The 23682-nt window shown below is 38.8% G+C and overlaps 1 protein-coding gene across 5 annotated transcripts in view; it reads right to left on the bottom strand.

The window, feature by feature from the left end:
- The window catches only part of LOC117776906 (CUB and sushi domain-containing protein 3-like), a 213822-nt gene that overhangs the window by 183641 nt on the left and 6499 nt on the right, over nt 1-23682 (bottom strand). For all 5 annotated transcript variants that reach the window (XM_034611302.1, XM_034611297.1, XM_034611301.1 and 2 more), the window contains exon 2: nt 14299-14521. In XM_034611302.1, the coding sequence (XP_034467193.1) occupies nt 14299-14521 (223 nt within the window). The remainder of the gene's footprint in view (nt 1-14298; nt 14522-23682) is intronic.

A 23682-nucleotide genomic window follows, 5' to 3' on the forward strand; every position in this document is an offset into this window, starting at 1 on the left:
CTACTGGCGGTGCTAGCAAGGTGCTACTAGAGCTAGCTGAAGATGACAAACTCGGGCTCGGAGACTGCAGGACATTAAACGCTGTACAGTCTTTCAGATCGACACCGTGCTGCCTTAAATGTTTGCCACCTGACTTTTGACCATTTATCGCGGCTCATCTTAGCCATGTTAGCCATGCATGCTAGGTCGCGTATAAACAAATTGACAGGCTGTTGCATAGTGCGTGATGTAGTCAGGTAGGCAGGTCCTGGCAGATACATACGGCATCCTTGCAGTTTAGGAACCGACAAGCAGAACCGAAATTCTATTTCTTTTACGGGTACCCAGTCCTTGGCATTCTGGATTCGGTTCTTATCTGGAATCGAGTTTCAGTATTCTTCACAACAGATAGATTTTCAATATGATCCCATTTACAGAAAAATAGTTGATTGTCAGCTTGTACCATCCATTGGATGCTCCTCCGTATATGGTTACTTCTATTTTAAAAATGTTTGGTCAAAATGCCAAACTCTAGGTTTCAACACAGCAGTTCAAAAACGAATGGGTGATGTCAAGGTGGGCTGCCATATTGATGAGTCTAAGCAGTGTGTAAAATTCAAACGAACAATAAATATAAGCCATAATTTCAACAAACAAAAAAAACCTGATTATTTCATAGCTATGCTGAAAAGAGGGTTATTAATCGTGTATTTCTCCACCCTTGACTCCGTTCTGAATGGTGTTCTGGTATATTTGGGTGAAGAGGGGAAGACAGACTAGGACTAGATACGATTTAGGTCATCCAGGTTGGAGGAGACAAAGGCTGGAGCAGATAAATAAAGCAGAGCACAACCATTAATATTGCTTTGATTTCACAATAACCTTGTGCTACTTTCACTTATTCAGAAAGGGATTTTTCTAAAGCACAAAACTCATGGCTTACAAGTTTAATTTATTTCCATGCATGCAATCCTTTATCGTTTGCGGCATTTATGTTGCTCATCCTCTCACAATGACATTAGCCAACTCTGTTCACTATATGGCCACAAATGTGTTTCTTTAGTACATGAGTTGACGGTAGCCAGCTGCATAATGTGTCTGAACTGCACCATGTTCTCTCGGTACGAATAGACAATTTAGACATAACCACTTGACTCTAGTGACACCACTTGTCCTATGACTAGTACATCTTAGGCTGCAGGATTTTATCACAGGCCAGAAAAGAGAGAAGCAATATATCAAACATACAGGTGAAGAATCACAGGACCAGCTGAAAGACTGTGATACCTGGAAACTGATTTATAAGGTCAAGGTTTTTATGGCTGTGAGGTATGAAAGGTAAATCTCAGGTTGTATGCTTCTGCTTCTTGTTGCAGGAAATGTCAGTTTCCCAGTGATCACCTAGACTTTGGCGGCCCGCGGCAGTTTCATAGAGAACCCCCCAAATAAATTCACACTTCTCATAACATGAAAGACCTTTAATGTAGTGTTTTACACTGTTTCTTTTGTGTATGTGCAGTGCTCATAGCCCTACCTAATAAATGTTCTTTCTATCGCACAACACATTGTCAACCAATAGCTGGACTGGCCAGGAATGACCAAGAGGTAAGCTGGCACATCAGTGGCCAGGTGGACCATCAACAAAAAAAATCTATTTTGCATGTTTCACCATCCTAGGCAGGCAAGCACAACTTATAACACTAGTAGTTTATGCTTTAGCGGTGCATGCTCCCACAATGCAGTTCTCAGCAGGCAGGCAGAAGTCACCATAACACTGGCCTTCTTGTGTACCTGTCACGAAAGCGTGGTGCATGTGTGTTTACTCAAGAGTTGTCATTTTATTATCATTTCTTTCATCATTTAATGAGAGCTCAACAGGCTGCTCTTACAGGGGTGGCAGCACAGTCAGGTATCGTGGTTCAGTCCTCCTGTGTCACAATATGAGATCGTGGACATTTATACCTAGTTTTGGGCTCTGTTTCATAATCTTTACACCTCTTGTGTCAGTATTTATAAAGCACAAATCTTAATTTCTACAATATGGGACCTTTAAGATTGCTGCTTCATGCGGATTCATGGCTCAGCCTCAGTTTCACCAACTATTCTGTGGCCAATGATAAAGCTTCTATCATCACTATTTAGCCACAGTTATAGAAGTCATTGAAGAACTAATGTGACATTTTAAATCCCCATATATGCTGAACAGAGAAAACTGTCCAATAAAGGGTTGAAGTCTCACTGGATGCGCTTCACTACTATACAACCACAGACTGACATCTATGTATTCTCTTACATCTCATTTGTCTGTCTTTTATTTGGAAAGTTCCTGTCCCAGGGTCTAAATTTAAAGCTCACCAAGTATCAAATGTGGGTAGGGCTGCATCTATCGATTATTATTTTATTGATTATACTTTGCATTGCAAGGCATTATTCCACAACCAAAGATAGCCCAGTCTGAACTGCTAATCTGCCTTTTACAGTCCCATTTCTCTCCAAACTAAAATTAGTGCAAGAGCTTGTTCCATTAAACTAAAAGCAATATATCAATCTACATTAAGCTGCCCAACAACAAAATAAACTGAGTAAAATTCAAGTAACTTTCTGGATGAACATCAAAACACTGTTTAGCAGTCTACCAAAAAAAATTATTTTGAAGTAGCCTAGTAGTTGTATCAATGTCTGTATGAAGTCAAAAAACGTAAAGTAAGTACAATTCAATTGTATTTCAACAATTTTATTATAAATTTTCACACTGAACTGAAGGGTACCCTAAAAAAAATGTTTTGCATTTAAAAAATAAAATAAAGACCTTTTGAAAAAGGCATCTTAAAATAAAGTAATTTCAGAATAAATAAATAATTATTAATATATAACTACATTACACAAAAAACAATCTCAACAAACATTAACAACTAAACAGTAAACTCTACAGTGTGCTGCCAGGATTTACTGCCGTAAAGACGAAAAAGCTGCACAGGTTAAAATAAGACTACCGTAAATGCAAGCCTATAATAGAAACGCTCCGTCAAAATCTAATAACAGGTCTGGGTCTGTATAGAACAGCGTCTGGGTCCGGACTGCAGTCCGCCTATTGGTGACCTCTGCTAGATGATCGTAGGCAATTTTTTTCGCTTCAGCTTGCTCATCAGGTGAATCCATGCTTTGACTGTGCGCAGCCACCTTCCCGACGTGTCGACGCACGTTTCGCAAATCGACGTATTTACTTAACCGATGACGCTGATTAACCTGCTAATGTAGGTAGATTTTCTGTTATGTGCCACAGTGGCAGGTAAACGTTTGGACCAAAATAGTCACGAATAAATATTCTTCAGTCTCTACTGCTTATTGATTGATTACAGGACCTCTATCTATTTCCTCAATGAGGAGGATATGGCGACGGGGTGTGCCGCGTGTGCAAAAATAAAAAACAGAAAAATACTTGTCGTCTTGAATAAAAGATTGGTAACCATGAACACAGCAAATATGACATTACTTGTGTGTCTATGTCTCAGCTCTTTCAAAGCTTCTCCTCTTGCCCCTGAATTTCACTTCACATCACAACTTGTTCAGTTGAAAATCGAGATGAAGACTTCCTGAGCTGAACGCTTGCTTTTATTAATCACTGATCAATATCTTCATCATTTTGCTCTGGCCTCTTAAACTTAGTGTTGAATATAATACTTTATTATCACAATGAAATACTGATTCTGTGTAATGTTTGACATTCAACAGGGAAAAAAAAACCCTAACCCTTCATTTAAAAAGGGATTTTCTGACTTATCTGCCAATTGATAAGGCGAACATGTCAAGCAGGAGTTTAATAATCCATGTAAATGGAACCTCAGTAGGATGTGAGGATGTGCTTGGTACTCATTTTTCTGTCGTGTCAAGACCTATTTTCAGGTCACCCGACTCTGGTTTCTTTGATTATGGGAGAATTCTTACACATCTACAATTACATTTTCTGTGATGCACAGTATATTGTAGTGTAAATAAATACAGGAAGTTCCCCCAACATCATCCATTCAGTAACAGGAATAATTCCACAGAACTGATGTTGCTTTACTTTTTGAGACAAAACCCTTTTTCAGTTTTTCTCTTGTTTCTCTGTCATTTTTGGTAATTTCATAAGCTGATCAAGAACGATTGTGATTGATAGCTCATTGTGCATGCAGAGGCTGCATGTCAATCACCGGCATCAAACTCAAAAGCTGAAAACTCTGAACCCTTAAATCAGAATAAATTATGTTCATTCAAATAGACTTCTCTCGTAGATTAGTCATGGAAAATGAGAACTGTGCCAGATTTCCTTTTGTATCATGCAGTAAAAAAGGTGCATGACATTTGCCTCACTTGACTTTGCACATCCTGCGATATGGCTATTGAAAATCCTCACACCGTGGAGACAATGCTCAAACTATATATTGTGCAGCCCTAACAAGAACTATATGAAATCTCCCCAGAGAAAGGATCACTATCAAGATTCAAATCAATAATTTTCTTCCTCTTAACGGTGTTGAATTACGCTTGAAATATTGTACTAATGGTAAACAAGCACATATACTCTAAATGTGAGGTCCCATGATGCTTAGCATCTAGTAAAGCAACAGCTGTCAACATAATTGTATAATGACAGCAGCAAAAAGACCACCATAATGAGGTCATTATTTGTGCAGGGCTACACTGGAATTAAAGGCTTTTTTACCCTAACTCTCCGGCCGTCCTCTACCATCTTCAGCATATAATTTCAGCACAATAATGAGTGCTTCAACCAGTCATTCACAGGCACAAGGGATTGAATGTAATATAAGTGCAGCACAGAGTGAGAGCGATGGGAAAAAACTTCATAGAGCAAAGAGAATACATAGATCAATAGGGAGACAAACTTATCAGGTCCATCACGGGAGTCGCTTCTTTTTCATGTTAAAAATTCATTGGCGCTTTTGTCGTGCTCCCTTCTGAATTTCTGACTTAATTAATTAATGACATTAATAAATTAAAGGCCTCTTTAATCTTTATCAAGGTTTCTATTTATAATTACCCTGGAAGAGGTAAGAAAAGGAGAGAAAAGTGTTGCCCATCATTATGTTCACCTTCTTATTCATTCCAGATGAAGTTACACCTCAGTGAAGGAAGGAAAGAAAAACAAGGAAAAACAACAACAACAACTTCAGGTGTTACCATATGGATATGAGCATCTTTCACAACAACATGCTGGAAAACGTATGTGCTGCATCTTTCTGAAGAAAGTTAAACAAAAAGTAAGAAAGTACAAGATAAGAAAGCTTGTTTTTCCCTTCTTCTGAGCGATTTTTGTTTGGAGTGAATAAATTGAGGAAGAGCAGGCATTCTACTGGCACACACTTTGGGCCCTAGAGGCACAGCAAAGATTCTGTCGTGGAATTATTTTCTAGTGCCACACAACACAGTCCCACAATGGGAGGAAATCCACCACTTGGAAAAAAACCAAATGTATGACAAAAACACCAAGTAAGACATTGCAATTTAGAGGTTTGGGTTGGATCTGGCAAAACCCATCAAATCTGAGCCCTTTGCTTTTGTCTCATACCAAGTATAAGTGAAGCTTTTCCTCCTCTCTTAATGACAGGGTCAGTTCCATGTGAATTTAAAGCACCTCAGAAAAATACAATCTCTCCTTTCTTGTTTTGTAAATTGTTTACCCTATACGTCACATAGCCTAATCAGCAATGACTTGACAAAAGTATTACACATTCCTTCATATTAGTAAACATGAGTCAAGTCGTGAAATGATTTGTCACAAGATATAGATGCCTAAGAAAATTACTGCTGCACACAACTTAACCCTAAAAAACATCCAATTGAAAGTTTGTAGACCTGATCTAAGAATTTCATGTTATTGCCCTCTAGTGGTTCAGAGGTTAAAGACAACCATCACGATCTAGGATGTATTTCCCTACATTTTGACACAAAACTGTTACATAAGTATCCTTCACACACACATTATACATTTGCACCACAAAATCATCTCTGCACAGCCACAGCCCTTACTAGGTTTCCTTTCAAGGCAGAACTATAAATGCATCCATCTAAAGCACAATGTTAGAACAAACATCTCTGTGAACAAACATCTGACTGTACTGCAAGTGGAATGCCACATTGAAGTGGAAGAGAGAATATCTCTTGAATTAACTATTCAATTTTAGCAAAGATCTTGATCATAACTCCAAACTACTGACCAAACCATAATCAGCTCACATGACATTGCATAACATTCATACTTAGCAACCTCCATCATCACTGACCACCTGCATGATGGGGCTCCCAGTGTTAAGCTACCAGAAAAGTGAAACAGAGAATAATGGGGTCCACCAGCCTGGCTGATATCTATTTTTTATCCAATTGCAGATACAACAAAAATGCAGTACTTTGGCTCTTTCTGTGTGTGGTCAACACTCTGTGGTCTCGAGCAAGGTCCCACCCACAGCACTATCTGATTAGTTACAGACGGGCACGGAGGAGGCCAATGCAGCTCTGGTGACTGTGCGGTATAAGGTGTGTGTTAAAGGCACAGAAGAGAATAATTCCAAAGTTATAGTAAACATATTCTGCTCCACTGAAGTAAAAAAAAACACCATAATCATATGAACAATAAGTCATATAAAACTGCTTTATTGATTTAACTAGCAGATCAAGGTGTCCATAGACTTTATGTGGATGTAGTTTTGTGTTGGACTTGGAGTAGGGCTGGGCAATTAACTGAAAATTCATAACCGACATTTAGAACCTTTAACCGACTTAATCTTGCTCATGTCTGTTAATACGGTTAATACTTTCCCCAATACGTGCATTCACCAACTGTCGGGTTCCCACAACGTACATTTTGCAGCAGCGGCCCGGGTACCTTGTACTGGGCCATGTTACCCTGCCACATATCCTCCCTCCCGCACTGATCTGCGCTCACTTTACATGTTTACAATAAAAACCGACACTAATCAGAAGTTATTAGAACCGGGGCTTGCACTAAAGTTGTGTGTGTATTCGTGTATGTGTGCCTGTGTGTGTGTCTGCTAGTACATTGCGTGTACTCCACTGCTCTCATAATTTTCCTACATAATTCTCCACTGTTCTTTTTTGTAATGTTAATAGCCTTTTCTTTTTATTTATTACTTGAAGGCTGCATAGCCACTGTTGTGTTTTGTTGGTTCTAATATATTTATGAAGGAGTGTGTGTTAAAGTAAATGGTATTTATTGTTTTGTTTTTTGCTGTGGTATCGAATTGGGTGTCGAGCATCATGGAAATGTCATTGTATCAGTATCTACTACAACATTTTTGGTATCGTGACATCCCTTATTAACTGATATTGACTTTCATAATAAACCTGTTTTCTCCATTTGATATTACAATTACACATAATATCCAAAGTAATTAGGAAGTAGTAAAAACTGTTCTCCCACTACCATACATGGATAGTGCTGGGCAATAATAATTGTATTGCCACATTACTGCTTATCAACTGTAATTGTCAACATTCAAATTAGTGAATTTGTTTAGTAATGCATACTGTAACAGTTCATTGCCATCAACACAAACTGGATTCTTATTATTTTTTAAATTTTTCCATATTGAAGCATATCGGAAAAAATTCCACTTAATGCCATAATATGGATTTTAAACAACAACCAGGCCAAGCATGATACATTTGAATATTCAAATAAAATCCTCTTAATTCTTTGTTGGTTTTTTTGTTTTAAACATTTCTAATGGATAGTATATAATATCCTTTCTATTAAAATCTCTGAATCCCTGTCATAGTTTAATAAAATAAGATTTGGGATTTAATTATTTAATGTTCAATAAAAAAAGTGAATAAAGTATTGGTATGCTTGTTTTAGCTGCACTTGCCTCACATGCTTCAACAGTGGATACATTTTTCATAGTGCAAAAGTGAGTCTTACAGCTGCAAATGTCTACTGCAGATAAACAAATGCCTTTTCCTGAGTCATTGCTGCGATAATAAGAGTTTAAAAGTTTAAAACTGACCCTTTACTAAAACAAACCAGCAAAGAAACAGCTTCTTCTGAAACCTGTCTAACATAATTACAATACACAATAACAGGCCAAAATATAACACAGACATTCAAGCTTTCTGTAGTTCAACACTATGGTGGAAATAATTACAAAATAAAATCATGTTTAAATCCGGTTTGAAATTCACTATAAAGACTTTCAAGGCTTCTAATCATCATCCCATACCTCCCTCTACCCGTACCATACACCATCTGCAGATGGAGCCAGGGAACACCCTGCTGTGCTGCAATCATATCACAACAAAATTAAACTCAAATTAGGTTACTTTAAATGGAATAATTAGACTGAGAACAAAAAACACCAGGACCAGGGAGTTAAAACAAACCCAAAGGTAGAGAGATTCACAAAGAAAAACAGATACAGAAAGAAGCTGTAGAACGTTATGTTGAAATGGTTGATGAATGTTTGGGTTCAGTTACAACAGGTTTTAAAAAGAAATGATAATCAACTGGCAAAGACACGATGCTGACACCGTGTCAAAATTAGAATCTTAAAACTAGACTTTATAAAATGTAGTTTTGTGTATTCTCAAAAATGTTTACAACATTTTTTTTTTTAAATGGCCAAGTTTCTGTACCATCACAGATTTATGTTTTGTAGTTTGTGCCTTTAACAGACAACACCGCCTCTGGGACAGAACATGCAAATTACACTGTCTTTTTCTAGGCCATGAGAAAAGGAACAAGACAAGAGAAGCATCACCTGTATGATGACATTAGATGAGGGCGTACGTCAACATGCCTGACTCTTTATTTTCACTTTAAACTCATCTAAAGCCAGCAAGACAATCAGAGACAAACTAAAGCTGCTTCTGACAGCACAGCTGCCTGTTTCTGACAGAACAACTGACAAACCAGTGCAGCTGCAATTACCTTCGTTCACTTACACTGAAATCCATCCCTTTATATTTCACTAGTTATTTCAGAACAGCTGTCATTGAATGGACCTGGAACCTCAACTGAACACTGAGTGGCCATTTAATTAACAGTGAACAGAGGCAGCTTTAAGAAGAACAGTGACAACACTCTGGAGCTTACACAGTGTCAGTATGACCAACCTGTCAAATACCAGGCGTCACCATGACAGCATTAAGGCCTTTGTAATTCCAAACAAGCCACATCCAGACATCAATCATTTTTATTTGTGGTCGTTTTGGGCTTTGTCTACACAACTAAGGAAATTCTTTTGAACGGATATTTCAAAAAATAAAATATAAGACAAAAACAACAAAAAACATTCAAATAAGCATTCTGAACCAGTAGGTGGCGATAAAGTTTACATCAACCATCATACAAACAGAAAAGACTGCAGTGGTTCAATGCTAAATTTAGCTGTAGACTTGCAAATAAGCCCAGCAGTTAGCAGTGTCTAACCGAACGTAGAAAAAAACGGTCGTTTCTGGGGCATGCTCATTAAACAAAGCAAGAGTGGAAATGCGCATCATAAGCTTTGACATCAACATTTCCCAAACACTTAGTTTTACATGTTCACATGGATACACAGAATCCGTTAATTTTAAAAATCTGCACATGAAAAGGCATTAGTAAAGCTTCCATTTTAGTGAATTTAAACGCTTTTTGTGAGTGGACAAGAGGCCCAAAAAAAGAGGAAAAAATTAGTTTAGCAAAATATCCACATTAGTGTGAACATGGCGTCCGTCACACCCACGTACAAAAAGAGGGCGAGGCAATAAACGAATATCAGTTAATATTGCAATATAATTTTCATTAATGGCAATACAACAAAGGTTCAATATATAAATCAATATATTATTTATGCATTTATGTAAGTATGGTGAGGAGGTACAACACATGATGTACTTGATCAACCTCAGATATGACAAATGTTTTTCTGTTTATCAAGTGTTTGTCATTCTCTGCCTAAAACTTCAAAGAAATAATAAAGTGACATTTATTGTGATAATTATCAATATCGACTGATTGAAAGTTGTTTTATTATTATTTTCGGCCTCATCGCCAAGCCCCACATACCAACATCTAGCAATGTTTGTTTTTTCTTATTTGTTTGCACACTTAAACTGTGGAGTGTGACACACACTTTAAAACACTTTAAAACCAATCAAGTGTAATTATAATCCTAAACGTATCTGACAGTCTCAATAACAACAGCAGCAAATAATATTAATTACGACTATGTTCCATTGAGGTGTCAAAGAAAGTTAAGACATGACATTTCCCCTGCAGAGTGCAAAATACCAGGTCAAGGACAGAAATGGAATGAAGGCACAATTAATGTCAAATTAAATGTTCTTGTATTGTAGGACTGTTTAAATGTGAAACTGTGAAATTCACTGACAAATTACCTGAAGTTCGCAGACGCAGGGACGATGTTGCTCCTTCTGCCATGTTGGGGGCTCAGCTATGTAGCATTGGCATTAGCATTAGCTTTTTTCCAAACTTAGCTAACTTTGACCTGGCTAACGTTACATTGAGTAAAAGAAGCTAATGTAGAAAGTAAATGATCTTATTTAGGAAGTAAATGAGCTCCTGTAGAAAGTGAAGACTGACAGACAGTAGTAACTGATACAGGTGAAGGCTCATGTCCTCCATGTTGCTCCCTCTCTCAGCTGTCACTGCTCTGACTGAGGTCACCGCCATTACCTCAAGAGGAAGAGTGGTGCTGCTTTCAAAAACATCGGAAATATGGCTTCTGCTCTTCATTTCAAAATGAGGACTTGAACGGTCTACACGTGCCAGACAGTCAGACAGACAGATGAAATCATCTCACCAATGTTCGCTCTGTGTTATAATTTGGAGAATGACAGCTTCTTTTATACGGTACAGAGCTACTTCAGAATTATTTCCTGTCATTGGTGAGTCCTCCTCTATGGAAGAGTAGCTATTGCATTCACTTGAGAAAAACAAAATCTGCTGTTTTTCTTAATTGACGACTCAATTGTGTTGTTAATTAATAAAAACAAAGCCGATTATTTATTTATTGTTAGAGCGTTACTGTGCCAGTGAGCTTCTCGCGGGATTTTGAGATATGATTTCCTTTTTTTTTAAATTATTATTATTATTTAAATAATTAACAAGATCATTTTCATTAAAAAAAAAATCTAACAAATCTGCCCTGTTTTTCTGAATTAACGAGAAAATGAATCGTTAATTCAGAAATACAGAGCGGAAATTTGTTTTCTCAAGTGAATGCAATAAGCTACCATACTCCTCAAACAGTTCAACAATATACCTTATATATCTTTGTATTGTGTGTGTGTGTGTGTGTGTGTGTGTGTGTGTGTGTGTGTGTGTGTGTGTGTGTGTGTGTTAGGTCGGACATAGTGTGTAGAGCTTTTTATGGTGCAGAGTGAAGATAGAAAACTTTGCGTTCATCCTACCTGGTTAATCTGCAGTGAAGATTTTATAGTTAATGTTTTCTTTCAATAAAATGTAACTGAATTATCTTTTTTAGTGTTCACATGTGTGTGTTCATGATTTACTTGACTGGTGTTATTTTTCATATATTGCATGTCGGATATTTCAGAGGTCTGTTTAACAAGCGATACAATCTTCAGACCCAAGTTCTAAACTTTTGCAATACAGCTCAATGTCAAGCATAACATCAACAAAAAAAATGTTGTGCTTTTACTTTGAAGACAATTTGCTAAAGAGGTAGTGATTCTATGAATGTTTTTACTATTACGGAGACCAGCACCCGCAACATCCATGAATGTCTGTGTCAGTTCAGTATGATGAAATAAAACTAGCCAGATTATCAAAATGAACTGGCAGGCCTGATATTATTGGCCGTAAGACGCCAGCTGCCAACCATTGTCCCGACCCGAGGACGCAGAAGAAGACATATTCAACTCGGTCCACAGACTGCCTGTTAAGCCCCACCTCCACTGACTGCGCCTGTTGTTTTGTCAAACTGTATTAATATTAAATGTATTATGTCTCCAAATTGCACCAAATCTAGTACTGCACTTTGTTACATAATTTACACACCACATCCCAAATATGAAGTCGATGGGATGAACGGTTCTCAAGATATCCCCATACAGACGGACAGAAAAACAGACAGACGTTTGTGGAATCCTTCTTTATGGAAGGGTTGTCTCGCCAATATACATTATTAATAACTGTTGTTAACAATAATCACCGATAAATTCTGAGGTTTACACCCTGCATTTACACCAACTGGTTAAATGAGCTGTTTTATCAAAACTGCACTGGGACTTGATTGAATTTTAAAGTTACTATTGGCAGTGAAGTACAGGTTCTGGCACAGTGACAACACTAGTTACACTTAATAGCCAATATGTTTATCTCAGCATATGAGGCAACTGAAGAAGCATATGATGTCTGCCATTACTCCTTGTTGTGTAATTTCACTGGCATAAAAGTGAAATTACTGGTATTAAAATGTCTCTTTTGGTGTCAACTCACCAATGTTGTTGTGGTGAGGCTGAAAATTTTTGGTTTGGTTCAAGGCAAGCAAGGCAATGAAGATTTCACTGGTGCAGCAGCAGACTAAGAGCTACGTCCTCCAATTCTTTATCCAAATGCAGGAGGGCACAGTGATTAAAGGTCACAGCAATGTCAGACACTTTTGTAATTGCTCAAAGACTTGAAAAGGTTCACTATTTCTAGGCCTTTTTTAAACACATTTTTGACAAGAGATGTGGGATCAATACGTGATGTGGAGTCATACCAGCATGGTGAGAAACCTTTCATAAGCCCGACCTTGAAAACCGCATTATGCAACATAATCTTTTAAGTATCTAAAGTGATTCAGCCGCTAAAGTATCAACAATGATTCAGCTCTTGAATAATTCCCCTTCATTGCCACTGTTTGCTATACATCCCCCATGTGACCTCAGTCCACTTCCACTGAACTTCAGCCACGTATATGGCACTGCCTAATGTTGGAGCCCACTCTCACGAAGCACACTCGTGAATACAAGTGGATGGTCAGACTTTAAAATGTCTTTAAAACGTAAATTGAATCATATTCTAGTAAAATGTGCTTATCCTCACTCCTCAGTCAGCACAGACGAGAGATAACTTTGTCACAATGTGCAGCACACATTTCTATAAAGAGTGGATTTATTGTTTATTTTGAGCTGTTCGGTTTGGCAATGAGAAGGTGAAACTTGAAATTTGTTGTCTTCTGCTTTTGAAATCCAAACACAAAATAATTCTTTGATGCAGGCTTCATTGGGAAAGTGGAAAATGGATCATCCAAAGAAAGCTGCTGTTCAGATTCCCTCTGAATCTGACAAACATCATATCCTTTTATTTATTGCCAAACAAAAAGAATTTCACAATATTCAATTGTAGGCTCGTAACCTTCACGCTTCACTAGTCCTGGAAGATTTGAGGGTTTGATTGAGTTTATATTTGTGATACCATGTTTAATAAACCAAAATAAAAGCTTCAGAATTATCGGCAAAACAAAAGTCACCCTGGGAAAATGTTTTCATCAAACCTGAGCTTTCAGTATTTCTGTCTCGGTATGAATGCCTCTGTGGAGAAGAGTCTTGTTTCCATCCCTAATAATGTCTTACCGTTTCAGTACAAGCCTCCCTTGCAAAGATCCTGTGACTGTCTCCTTAACCTTCTCTGTCTCGTTCATTAAATTCAATTATTGAATTGTGCTAAGCTGTAAAGAGTGATTTTACAGTCAAAATCAAACCCAGGTTGGGTCTAATGGATCTGTTAGAGACTGACAATGAGGAGAGGGTGATGTAGATATAAAAAGCCACACGGGAAAATGGTAGAGCAGCACTTCAATATCAGCGTTTGTGAGGTTGCAAGGATTTATTTGGCTTTTCAGTTACCAAAGCAAACAACGTGAAATCTTTGTGTTTGATGTTTTCCTCTACCCCTGTGTCCTACAGTGAAGCATTTGAATAAAGGTCAGTGATTACCAAGCTGACCTGCACGTCACCGAAGCCTACACATCATGCTGATTCAGAAATAAATGCTAGTGATTCAGACTGATGGGTTTCTTTGCTTTTGGAATCTTGACTCACTTCTATTTATAGTCGCTCATGAAAGAAGCTTTAAACATTTTTTATAGAAACATATATGTGTGTGTATGTGTATATTTTTTCAACTCCGGGATAAGAATGCGCCATCTTTGTCCTGTGTACATTAAAGATGAACTTTCCATCAGAAGTGATCACTGAAGGCTTTCCCCCCTCACATCTCTCCGTCCCTGCCTGCCAGCCTTCAAACGCAGCCTTCAAGATGCACGGCTTCAGGGCCGCTCGCTCCCTTACCTCGTCCTGAAGTTAGCCGGGTGTGGATGTCCATCATACAAAGATAAAAAGTCATATTCCTCCTCCACAGCGAAAGATTGAAAAACTATATGAATCCTGTTGCTCTCCTCGGCAACAATCACCCAGGTACAGTTTGCTCCATTTGGATATCCATATGGAAAGCCGGGGCTTTCTATCGTCCCATTCCTCCCTTTCAAAGTGCCTCCGCAAGTGTGGATAAAACCTGGAATGAGAGAAAACAAACACTGAGTTATTATCAGAGGCTTCGAGAGAGTGTGAAAAATGCTCACAGCTGTGGAGAAGCAAAAAAAGAGAGAAATTCTCTTTAACACATTGAAGAAAAGAGTAAATAGAAGCTATCCTTACATAAAATGTGTTAAGTTTTGCCTGGTTCAAACATCCATGCAACAATAAATTACCTGAATGGCTTTAAAACAGACGCTATTCAAGTAATGCTTTTATTGTAACAACTGCATGCACAGCTTTAAGTTCAGGTGCAGTATTTCTTCGACTGAGAACAAATTGTTCGGAAAATTCACATTGTTCTCTGCTGGCACAAGCTGTGAGGGGAATCTGCCAACCAGCTGAGCAGGAGATAAGTTTTGTGTTTCCATTTGTGTTTTCAGTTTCAGTCAAATTCAAAAAAAGAAAAGAAAAAAAAAAACGTCTGCAGCTCTAACCGTGGCAATAATGAAAAAGAAATGCACAATTGAGGACTTCAATTATGTTTTTTTTTTTCAGAGTTACACTGAACAAAATGTTTGTGATGCATCGTTACTGCCAAATTCATTCTAGAGGGTCAGAAATCCCCAGAGACAAGCAACAAGCAAGGTCTGCCAATTTGGTGCCACAAGCCCTTAACAATCTGTTTCACAGCCCACACAGGAAAGATCTCTGGTACCTTGGTAAACTGGCTTGCTGAAAAAAAAATCAATACTCTTGACATATAAGGTTAACCTGTTAGAAGAAACCCCAATTTTTGTGCAAAGGCCTGAAAATAATGTACCCAAAATAAAAATGCGTCCGTTCCACCATTCAGCCCCAGCGACTGCAGCCATAACACACAGCCAACAGATAAAGCACGACACTATCAAACTACACTAATGTGATTGCTTGGCTAACCTGAGCAGTGTTAATGTAAATGAACACTCCACGCTACACAGTTTTTTCCTCACACAATAAAACCCATTCCTCCACACTACCACTCCCAGTATAACTCCCACACTCACACAGTGTATAAACATGTTGCCACACACACTGTTCCATGGTGCACAGAAAAGAAAACTACTTTATTTGAGTCTGTCTTGAATGTTGTCTAATGAAAAGTAAACTTAATTAAGATGCATGGTTTACCCCCACAATTTAGCCTTAGTGTAATTAGCTTTTCACACTCTGTAGGTAAAGGATGTTTCTTGCATAGTGTTAGCCACACACACACACACACACACACACACACACACACACACACACACACACACACACACACACACACACAGCAAAACACACACAGATCACTATGCAGCTCAGATGGTCTCTTAATGGACAGACAGCCGTAATTTTTCTCCAGTATGCACTCCTTCTTATAAACTGATGTGGGCAAATAGTCCAAATGTTAAACTGTAAGACAAACAGACAATTCATTTTCCTCCTGTCAAGCTCTCTAATTTTAGTTTTGGACAAAGCCTAGCAGCTGTTATTTGTATTTCACACACAAAACAACTCTGTTATCACAGATAAAATTATCCACTGGGACATCCTTACACAATCTCTACATCTTGCAACACCTTCAGGATATTATACTCCCGTCCAGAGTCCCTGACATCACTGTATATTTCCACCTATTGTCAGATAACTGACTGCCCCTGCAGACCAATTCACTCCTCCCCCATGCGGTGATCAAGTGGCCTGACCTTGTTATAGATACAGTTATAGATACAGTATGCCCGTACAGGGTTTATGATGTTGTGTCTGGCGATGAGCTGCTGCTCTCAGCGCAGTGGGTAAAAATCCTGCCAAGGTTCGTCGTATGTCTAAGGTGTAATTATTTCTGCCAACAATTGGTGTAATCATGGCAGATTTACAGCATTAATGCACCACCTACAGGGTCGACACTGTCCAACCTCGGACACTGTACATTGTTGCTGCTATCAAGTGCTCTTGGAAATATCATAATTACCCAGATAACCCTCAGCAAGGATTCAAACAGTTGTGAGCATGAGTGAAAAAGGTAAGGATTTCTGATCACAGGTTGAGGATAACTGCAATCTTACTTGTTTGACCAACAGCTGCTGTTATATTTGTTATTGCTCTGTGGCCTCTACATTGAGTATTGTAGCATGTTGTCACACATTCTTGATTTTAATGAACTGAAATGGTAGATGCCTGATTCACATTGTTTTCATTTTTGCAAATCTGCCACCAACATATTTTTCCTGGTTGCTAAAATTAGTTTTACTTTCCAACCAAAAGGAATAATGGACCGGATACCGGATACATGGGTAATATTTAAAGAAAAGCTATGAAGTGTGTGGAGACAAAAAGGTCCACACTCACATTGGCAATTACAAAATGTCCCTGTGCAAGAAATGTGAAAAAGCTTTGTCCATTACTGAAGGCGAGCCCACCTGCAGTTGGACTGTTGTTGTTCCGGATTACACGTAATTCACTTCAGTCAAAGCAGTGGGCCCTGGCATAATTACGAGGCCAGCGATGAGTCACCACTTCCATGTTTATGAACATAATTATAAAAATATTTCTGATAACATAAAACTTCTCTCCACAGGATGATGGAATTGTACTGACTAACAGTGGGAGCAACATAGATATAATGAATACTCACATTCTTTAAATTGCTTCTTTAATCTAGGACATACGGAAATGCAAAAATGTAAGCTTTGTTTGATGGAAGGAGAATGCCGCCATTTTTCCTCATGAAATTCAGCTTGCTTGTCAAGAATACTACCACTTCCACAAAAACAAGTTGTATAATAAGGTATATATGCTCTGTGGTTATTAGAAAGTTGAAAAAGTTATTCAGATTATGTCGTCAGGGCTATCTCAGCCTAAACCATGAGAAAACATTAAACAATAAGCCTATGGATCACAGTTTGGTGTTAGAAATATGTGGAAAATAGGGAAGGTTTAACCACAGTTTGGCATTTACCTTATTTGTAGGAGCTAGTGTTTTGGAAATGTACTCAAGTCTTCTTAATTCATGAGATCAGTCATATTAAATTGCTGGAAAACCCTTTCACTGTTAGGGTTAGGGTTAGGGTTAGGGAAGGATCACAGTTGATAATGAGAACAGATGTCTTGGTTTTATGTCTGTTGGCATGAGAGTTTTGAAATATCCTTCCTAAATCTATCCATTATCTATACTGCTTATCCTTCAGCGGTGAAGGAAGTACTCCAACATTTGACCTAAGTACAAATACATTTTTTTAAATGTACTCAAGCACAAGTAAAATTACCACGATCCTACATCATTATGTCTGAGTCTATATAAGGTCTATGGTCTAGATGCTGTTTCTCCACCTGTGCTGCTGCTGCTGCTGCTGCTGGGGCAGGGGTCCAACTTTACTTACATTGTACCACTGTGTGATAGGAAAAGCGAAGCCCTGTGTGAATGTGGCTTGTACTGTAGTCGATAGTGTGTTCAGTGGTCGATAAGGCTAGAAAAGTGCTGTATGAATACAGTCCATTTACCATTTAACCATTGCTACAAAAACGTTATTATTAATGAAGGAAACTAGATTAAGTTGTAACGGTGTAACTTCAGCTGACATCATGGTAAAACTAACCTGACGAAATCCTGGTCGAGGACAACAACAAGGCAAAGGAAAAGACCTATACATTTTCTGTTAGCCTCAATCAATCACACAATCTTCAACCCACAAAAAATGTAGTACGGCTGCTTTTAACTGAGGCCGTCTGATACCGCATCAGTGTTTGTCAAGCATTACTAATGTTTCAACCTATTCAGAGTAATGCTTGTTTGTGTGAAATGCTTAGCAGTGTTTGCCTGGCTGATTGTTCTGATGTCCCGGGGATGACAAAACAGATGCTCAATGCCAAGATATCTATTTCCCCCTTTCTGCCGAGCTCGCTTTTTTTCCCTTCCTCTTTCTCAGATCTAAGAATTCCTTTCATCCTTCATTATCCCCGCATCTCTCTCTCACCATCTGCAGATTTTGTCCCACTTTGTATCTCCCTCAGCTTCACCCCCTCGTCTCTCTCACCTATTTCATTCACTGCCTATTCAGCCAATTGTTCCCACAATCTTTCTTCATCTCTCTCTCTCTCTCTCTCTCTCTCTCTCTCTCTCTCTCTCTCTCTCTCTCTCTCTCTCTGTAACTCTACCTCTCATTTTCCCAACAACTCCCAGCTCCTCCTCATCCCACTGTCCCCCCTCCCATCGGGTTTTCTATTTTTTTCTCCCCATAAGCTATTCATTATGAATTAGAATCCCCTTTTCAATGCTGTGATTCATACAAGCTTGTAATATGTTAAGTACTGTCATCTCCATAAAAGCTGGATCTATAAAAAGAACATTGTAAACACTCATCTTGTTTCTTCAAAGGAAAACATTGACAACTTGTGCTTCCTCGTCAGGGGAGAGGACGTGCATTAAATCCATTTACCACTTAGACCAACAGTATGTCTTCTTTGAATTCCACTGTCACCGCTAAGTTGCCCGCTCCGACCTCCATCATCATCTCAGCTGTAAAACGCATTCCCCGGTAGGGTTTTTTTTATTCCCGACCCCACATTAATATCATGCTGCAACACTGACCATAAATTGCGATGAGAAACCAAATTAACAACATGCTGTGATTGCACAGTGGGGAAAATACAGTTCACAACGATAAATCAGTATCATAACGCACGAGCCTGAAAGAAACAGGGGCACAGCGGGCGGCCGCGGCCGGCTGACAGGCAGCACAAGAACGGTCCCAGCTGTTTCCTTAAAATACTTACATTTACCCCTGGCCTTTTTGCACACATTTTCACTCCGCTACACCTTTGTTCATATCTGCATGACTGTTACACGCGCTAAGCAAAACACAGAAAGGAAAATGGCAGTTGGCTTCCACCCTGATGGGAGTTCTCAAAGTGTTTGTCAATCTGAATTGCATGTGCGTGTGTGAACATGCATATTTATGTGTGTTGTTGGCCTTGTTGTACTGCTTCCCACTAATACAAACAGAGAACAAGTCTAATGAATGTGATTCTCCGATCCCTTTCCCAGTGAATACAGAGATTTTGGGCAGAATGATCCAGTTAATGAACCCCAGTGCTGTGCCCTGTGTGGATGGAAAATAAGATTGATTTTTTAAACAAAATGCATAATGCATCATAGAGAGTATCCTATTATTTTCAAGGACTAAACTAATTTGTTTCAGGCTAAATTGGTTATTTAATGTTTGCTATGAGCACGGAAGAAAATTAGAGGCAACATGTTGACTTCCCAGTGCATGGACTGGTGTGTGAGGTGCATAACAGCCAATGTGTTTTTCTCTGGAATTAATGCAGTTTTGTAGTGAAGTCATAAAAATAAATGATTATGTGCAGCAGGGAAAAGAGGAGGAGGAGTCATTTACAGCCAGTCAGATTATTATGAGTGACAAACAGACGATCAGGTAATAGATGATAATATAATGGTTAATGGGTGTGAGATATTGGCCCGTCCCAATCGACCATTTCTGAGCAGACACCCATTAAACAGGCTCAGAAAATAAACATTCACAGTGTGACCTGTTCCCTCATGTAGTTGCTTCAGGATCCAGCAGAGAAGAATTAACTGCTAGACAAAGTCTTCTCCTCCCCGGGCAGTGTTGAATTCTGATGAAGGACTGCGGCACTCCAGTCTGGCAAATGTATTCTGTTCCATTTGCTTTATTGTCCTTAAAGAGTATTGAATTTATCTGCTGTCTTTTGTACTGTATTTGCCCTTTATCAACTGTTTATTATCCCTAGTTTATGTGGTAGCCTGTGTGTCCAAAGTAATTTTTCCAAAGAGACAATAAACTTGATCTAATCGAACAAAGTCCTGTGGCTTGGAGTAAATTATGTAATATGGATATGAAAGTTTTTGGGCCCTGACTAATGGAATTAGAAGTACTGGCAACTACAGAAATGTTGTAGCGCCCCCTTTGGTTCCAGATAGTGTAAAGTTTATTCACTGGTAGAGCTGCACTGCACAATACTTCTAAGTGCCCTTTAGTTTGTGAAGCATAGATTTAAAAAACACAGGCATTAAATACAAAAGGGTGCTGGTCTTTAGTTGGAACATTTCCAAACTTAATTATGTTAATAATGTGTGGACAAACACCAGCTGAGCTCATGTAAGGACATTTGTGTAGGTTTATTGGACATTATGAAGTTACCATACTCTGGCAGAGGCTTTTGACCAAAGAAGCTGACCTTCATTTCCACAAGCACACACATCCAGAACATTTGGGCTTCGTTGTTCCATTCATGGATACTTCAACGAGTAGGAAAATCCTGGGAGCCACCACATGACAAATGACCAACATGCTCAACCACCTGAGCTACTGGCCAATCAGGCTCCTGTGTGTGTGTGTGTGTGGGTGTGTGTGTGTGAAGCACGGAGCCAAGAGACCAAAGACAGAGGTGAACTGCTTTCTTCCTTCTCCTTGCTCTGACTCGTGAGATGTTTCACGGCTGATTATATTGAGTTTCTCTTAAAAAAATACGAGCTTTTTTTGCTGTTTTTCAAATGCGGTATAATTCCTTAAGTAATTATGCTTTTATGAATGATTACTACTTATTATCACTTCATATAGTTCCTATTATTATTGTTGATTCTTTTTTACTGCGTAGCCACAGATTATAGTAGGAAGCCAATTGTTCTCTTCAGTCAGGGATCTTTCCAAGCGCCATGAAGACAGTAGTTATTAAAGCTGGATGCCTCCATGATAAATAACTATATATGTTCACCTTTTTAAGGAGACATCATTGAAAAAAAGATTGTCTCTCAGCAACATAACACTGTCCTGGCGCAAAAATATTTCTTAAATGCTTTTTAAGTCTGGATTTCCACCAAACCACAGCACTGAGAGTGCACTAGTTAAAGTTTTAGATGACATGTTTTTGAGCAGTGATGCATCAAAAATGTCAGTCTTGGTGTTACGGGATCTCTGCTTTCGACACTGCTGACCTGAGATACTGCTCGACAGACTAGAAAAGTGGATGAATTTTATGGCACTGTGCTAAACTGGCTTCAAATTTGTGCCAACTGGTATCTATGAAGCTCTATCTCTGAGCAAAACAATGTTCGAATGTGGAGTTCCTCAAGACTCCATTCTTGGGCCTCCTCTTTCCAAAATCAGCATGCATCCCTTCATTTCTCAGATCATGAAATATGATAACATCTCTAACAAGCAGAAGAAACTAAATATAATAATTTAATTGAACAAATCTGTGAGGGATTGGTCCAGAAAAACATTGGGGATCTGGGGGATCTGGATCTGCAACCATTTGTATAGCACTTGTGTCTGAATGATGAATTTACTTGTTTTACTGTGTTTAAGCTTCACCTATGATTTTATTTGACTTTTTAAACCATGACATCTATTTAAATACTAAATAGAGCTGACAGAGTTTTTATGTTCAGTGGAGATATGAGCTGAGACTCAAAGTTCCCCAGAGTCTTTAAAGCTTACTTTGACTTGTAATGAGTGATTTGTTCGAATCTCTGGCACAAACTGTGTGTGTTGATGTGTATGAGTTGATATACATAAAATCCCTGTACACATGCTTCTCCCTCATATGGATATACATGGGCTATAATATACTGTTTAGGATAAAAGGGACTAAAAAAGAGCACATAAAACCTCTACATATGATTTTATAAGGATGAAACGATAAGGGCATCACCATCTCAAATTTGTACATAATTAAGTGTATGACTTAATCTTGCAGTGCAAGTACACAAATTCTGCTGCAGTGCAAAAACACTCACAGCAGTTCGAGCCTCGCTTTGAACAACACTTGCAGCGCCAGTCGAACTATGCATGAACAGTGTTTTGCCCTCATCCTTCATACATCACAGTATCTTTCTTCAAACAACTCCAAAGCCCAATATCCACAAGCCCACTGAGCGACGTGCTTTTCACTCTCCTCTTTTTGACTCGTTTTAGGTATGTATTATTCTATCTCTCTTTCTCTCTCTAGCTCTCTCCCTATGCTTGATACTCCATTTCCTCATGATGGTCTGTAGTATATGCTTCGTCAAGGACACCTCTCTCTCCGGATGGCATTTCATCATTGTTCATGATGAGGGCCTGTTACAAACTGAGAGGGAGGCAACAGCACCACTCCTAGCAATCAAAGTTAAATTACGAAAAAACCTGCATTGATTTCCACCTGACCTGAAAGGTTAGTCAGCCAATACAGAGATATCCATCAGCGAGGCCTGGTTACAGTGCACTGACTGGAGAGATAGAGCCCTTACCGAGCAAAACAAAGGTCAGCAAACACCCTGGCATTTGCTGCAAAGTTCTGGTCTCACTGTTGCAATGAAACACCACAAAGAGAAGCACACAGACGCTCCTGCATGAATATTCATTTTCTTAACTACAGTTTTTAGGAGATAAATTAGTGCAACTCTGGGTAATAATTTTCATATTCTGTTTTAATTCTAATGAAATCTGAGTGAAATGGAAACTTTCACAAAAAAGCAAAAAAAAGTTAAATTGAAATGATAGAATTACGTTTCCATTGATCAGCGGTAATGCAAAAAAAAAAAGACACGGCGCGAAACTCAAGTTGCTCATCTGCTGTCCCACCTTCGGGGTCTGCACTGTATCAAATCAGAGATGCTACAGCACTCAGGAGTTATATTTAGACGTAATTTTGTTTTTAGAAATCCAAGCACTTTTCTCTCAGCGCTATGACAAGCTGCACTCCGAGTCACAGACAGTAACATGTGGAGGGAAGTGAAAATAATTTTTCATCAGCACAAGCAGGAATACAACAATGACGACTGCCACGGCCCCGGCTGCAACCTTAGCAGACAGAAATCTTAAATTGACGTCCCCAAAGAGAAGGATTTTATCTGCATGGCTGTGCGGCACCCTCACAATTCATACTGATAGAATGTGCATAATCGCAGGCCCTCACTATGCTTGTCTGCATGGTTGATGAAAAGGAAATGGGCTCCGTACAGCACAAACAGAAAAGAGGCTTTCTACAGAATGACTATTACCTCATGAGTGTGTCATTGCAATTTGGGAAAGGGCTCTGAAATATTCCATTTGGTGGTTTTAAATTGCCAACCACTGAGGTGAAAAATACTAAAATCAAACACTCTGCCACAGTGAAACACAGCTGGCACGTGCACAAACGCCCAGCCCGAGCACA

The sequence above is a fragment of the Hippoglossus hippoglossus genome, chromosome 16 (genome assembly GCF_009819705.1).
Source record: "Hippoglossus hippoglossus isolate fHipHip1 chromosome 16, fHipHip1.pri, whole genome shotgun sequence".
Classification (NCBI taxonomy): domain Eukaryota; kingdom Metazoa; phylum Chordata; class Actinopteri; order Pleuronectiformes; family Pleuronectidae; genus Hippoglossus; species Hippoglossus hippoglossus.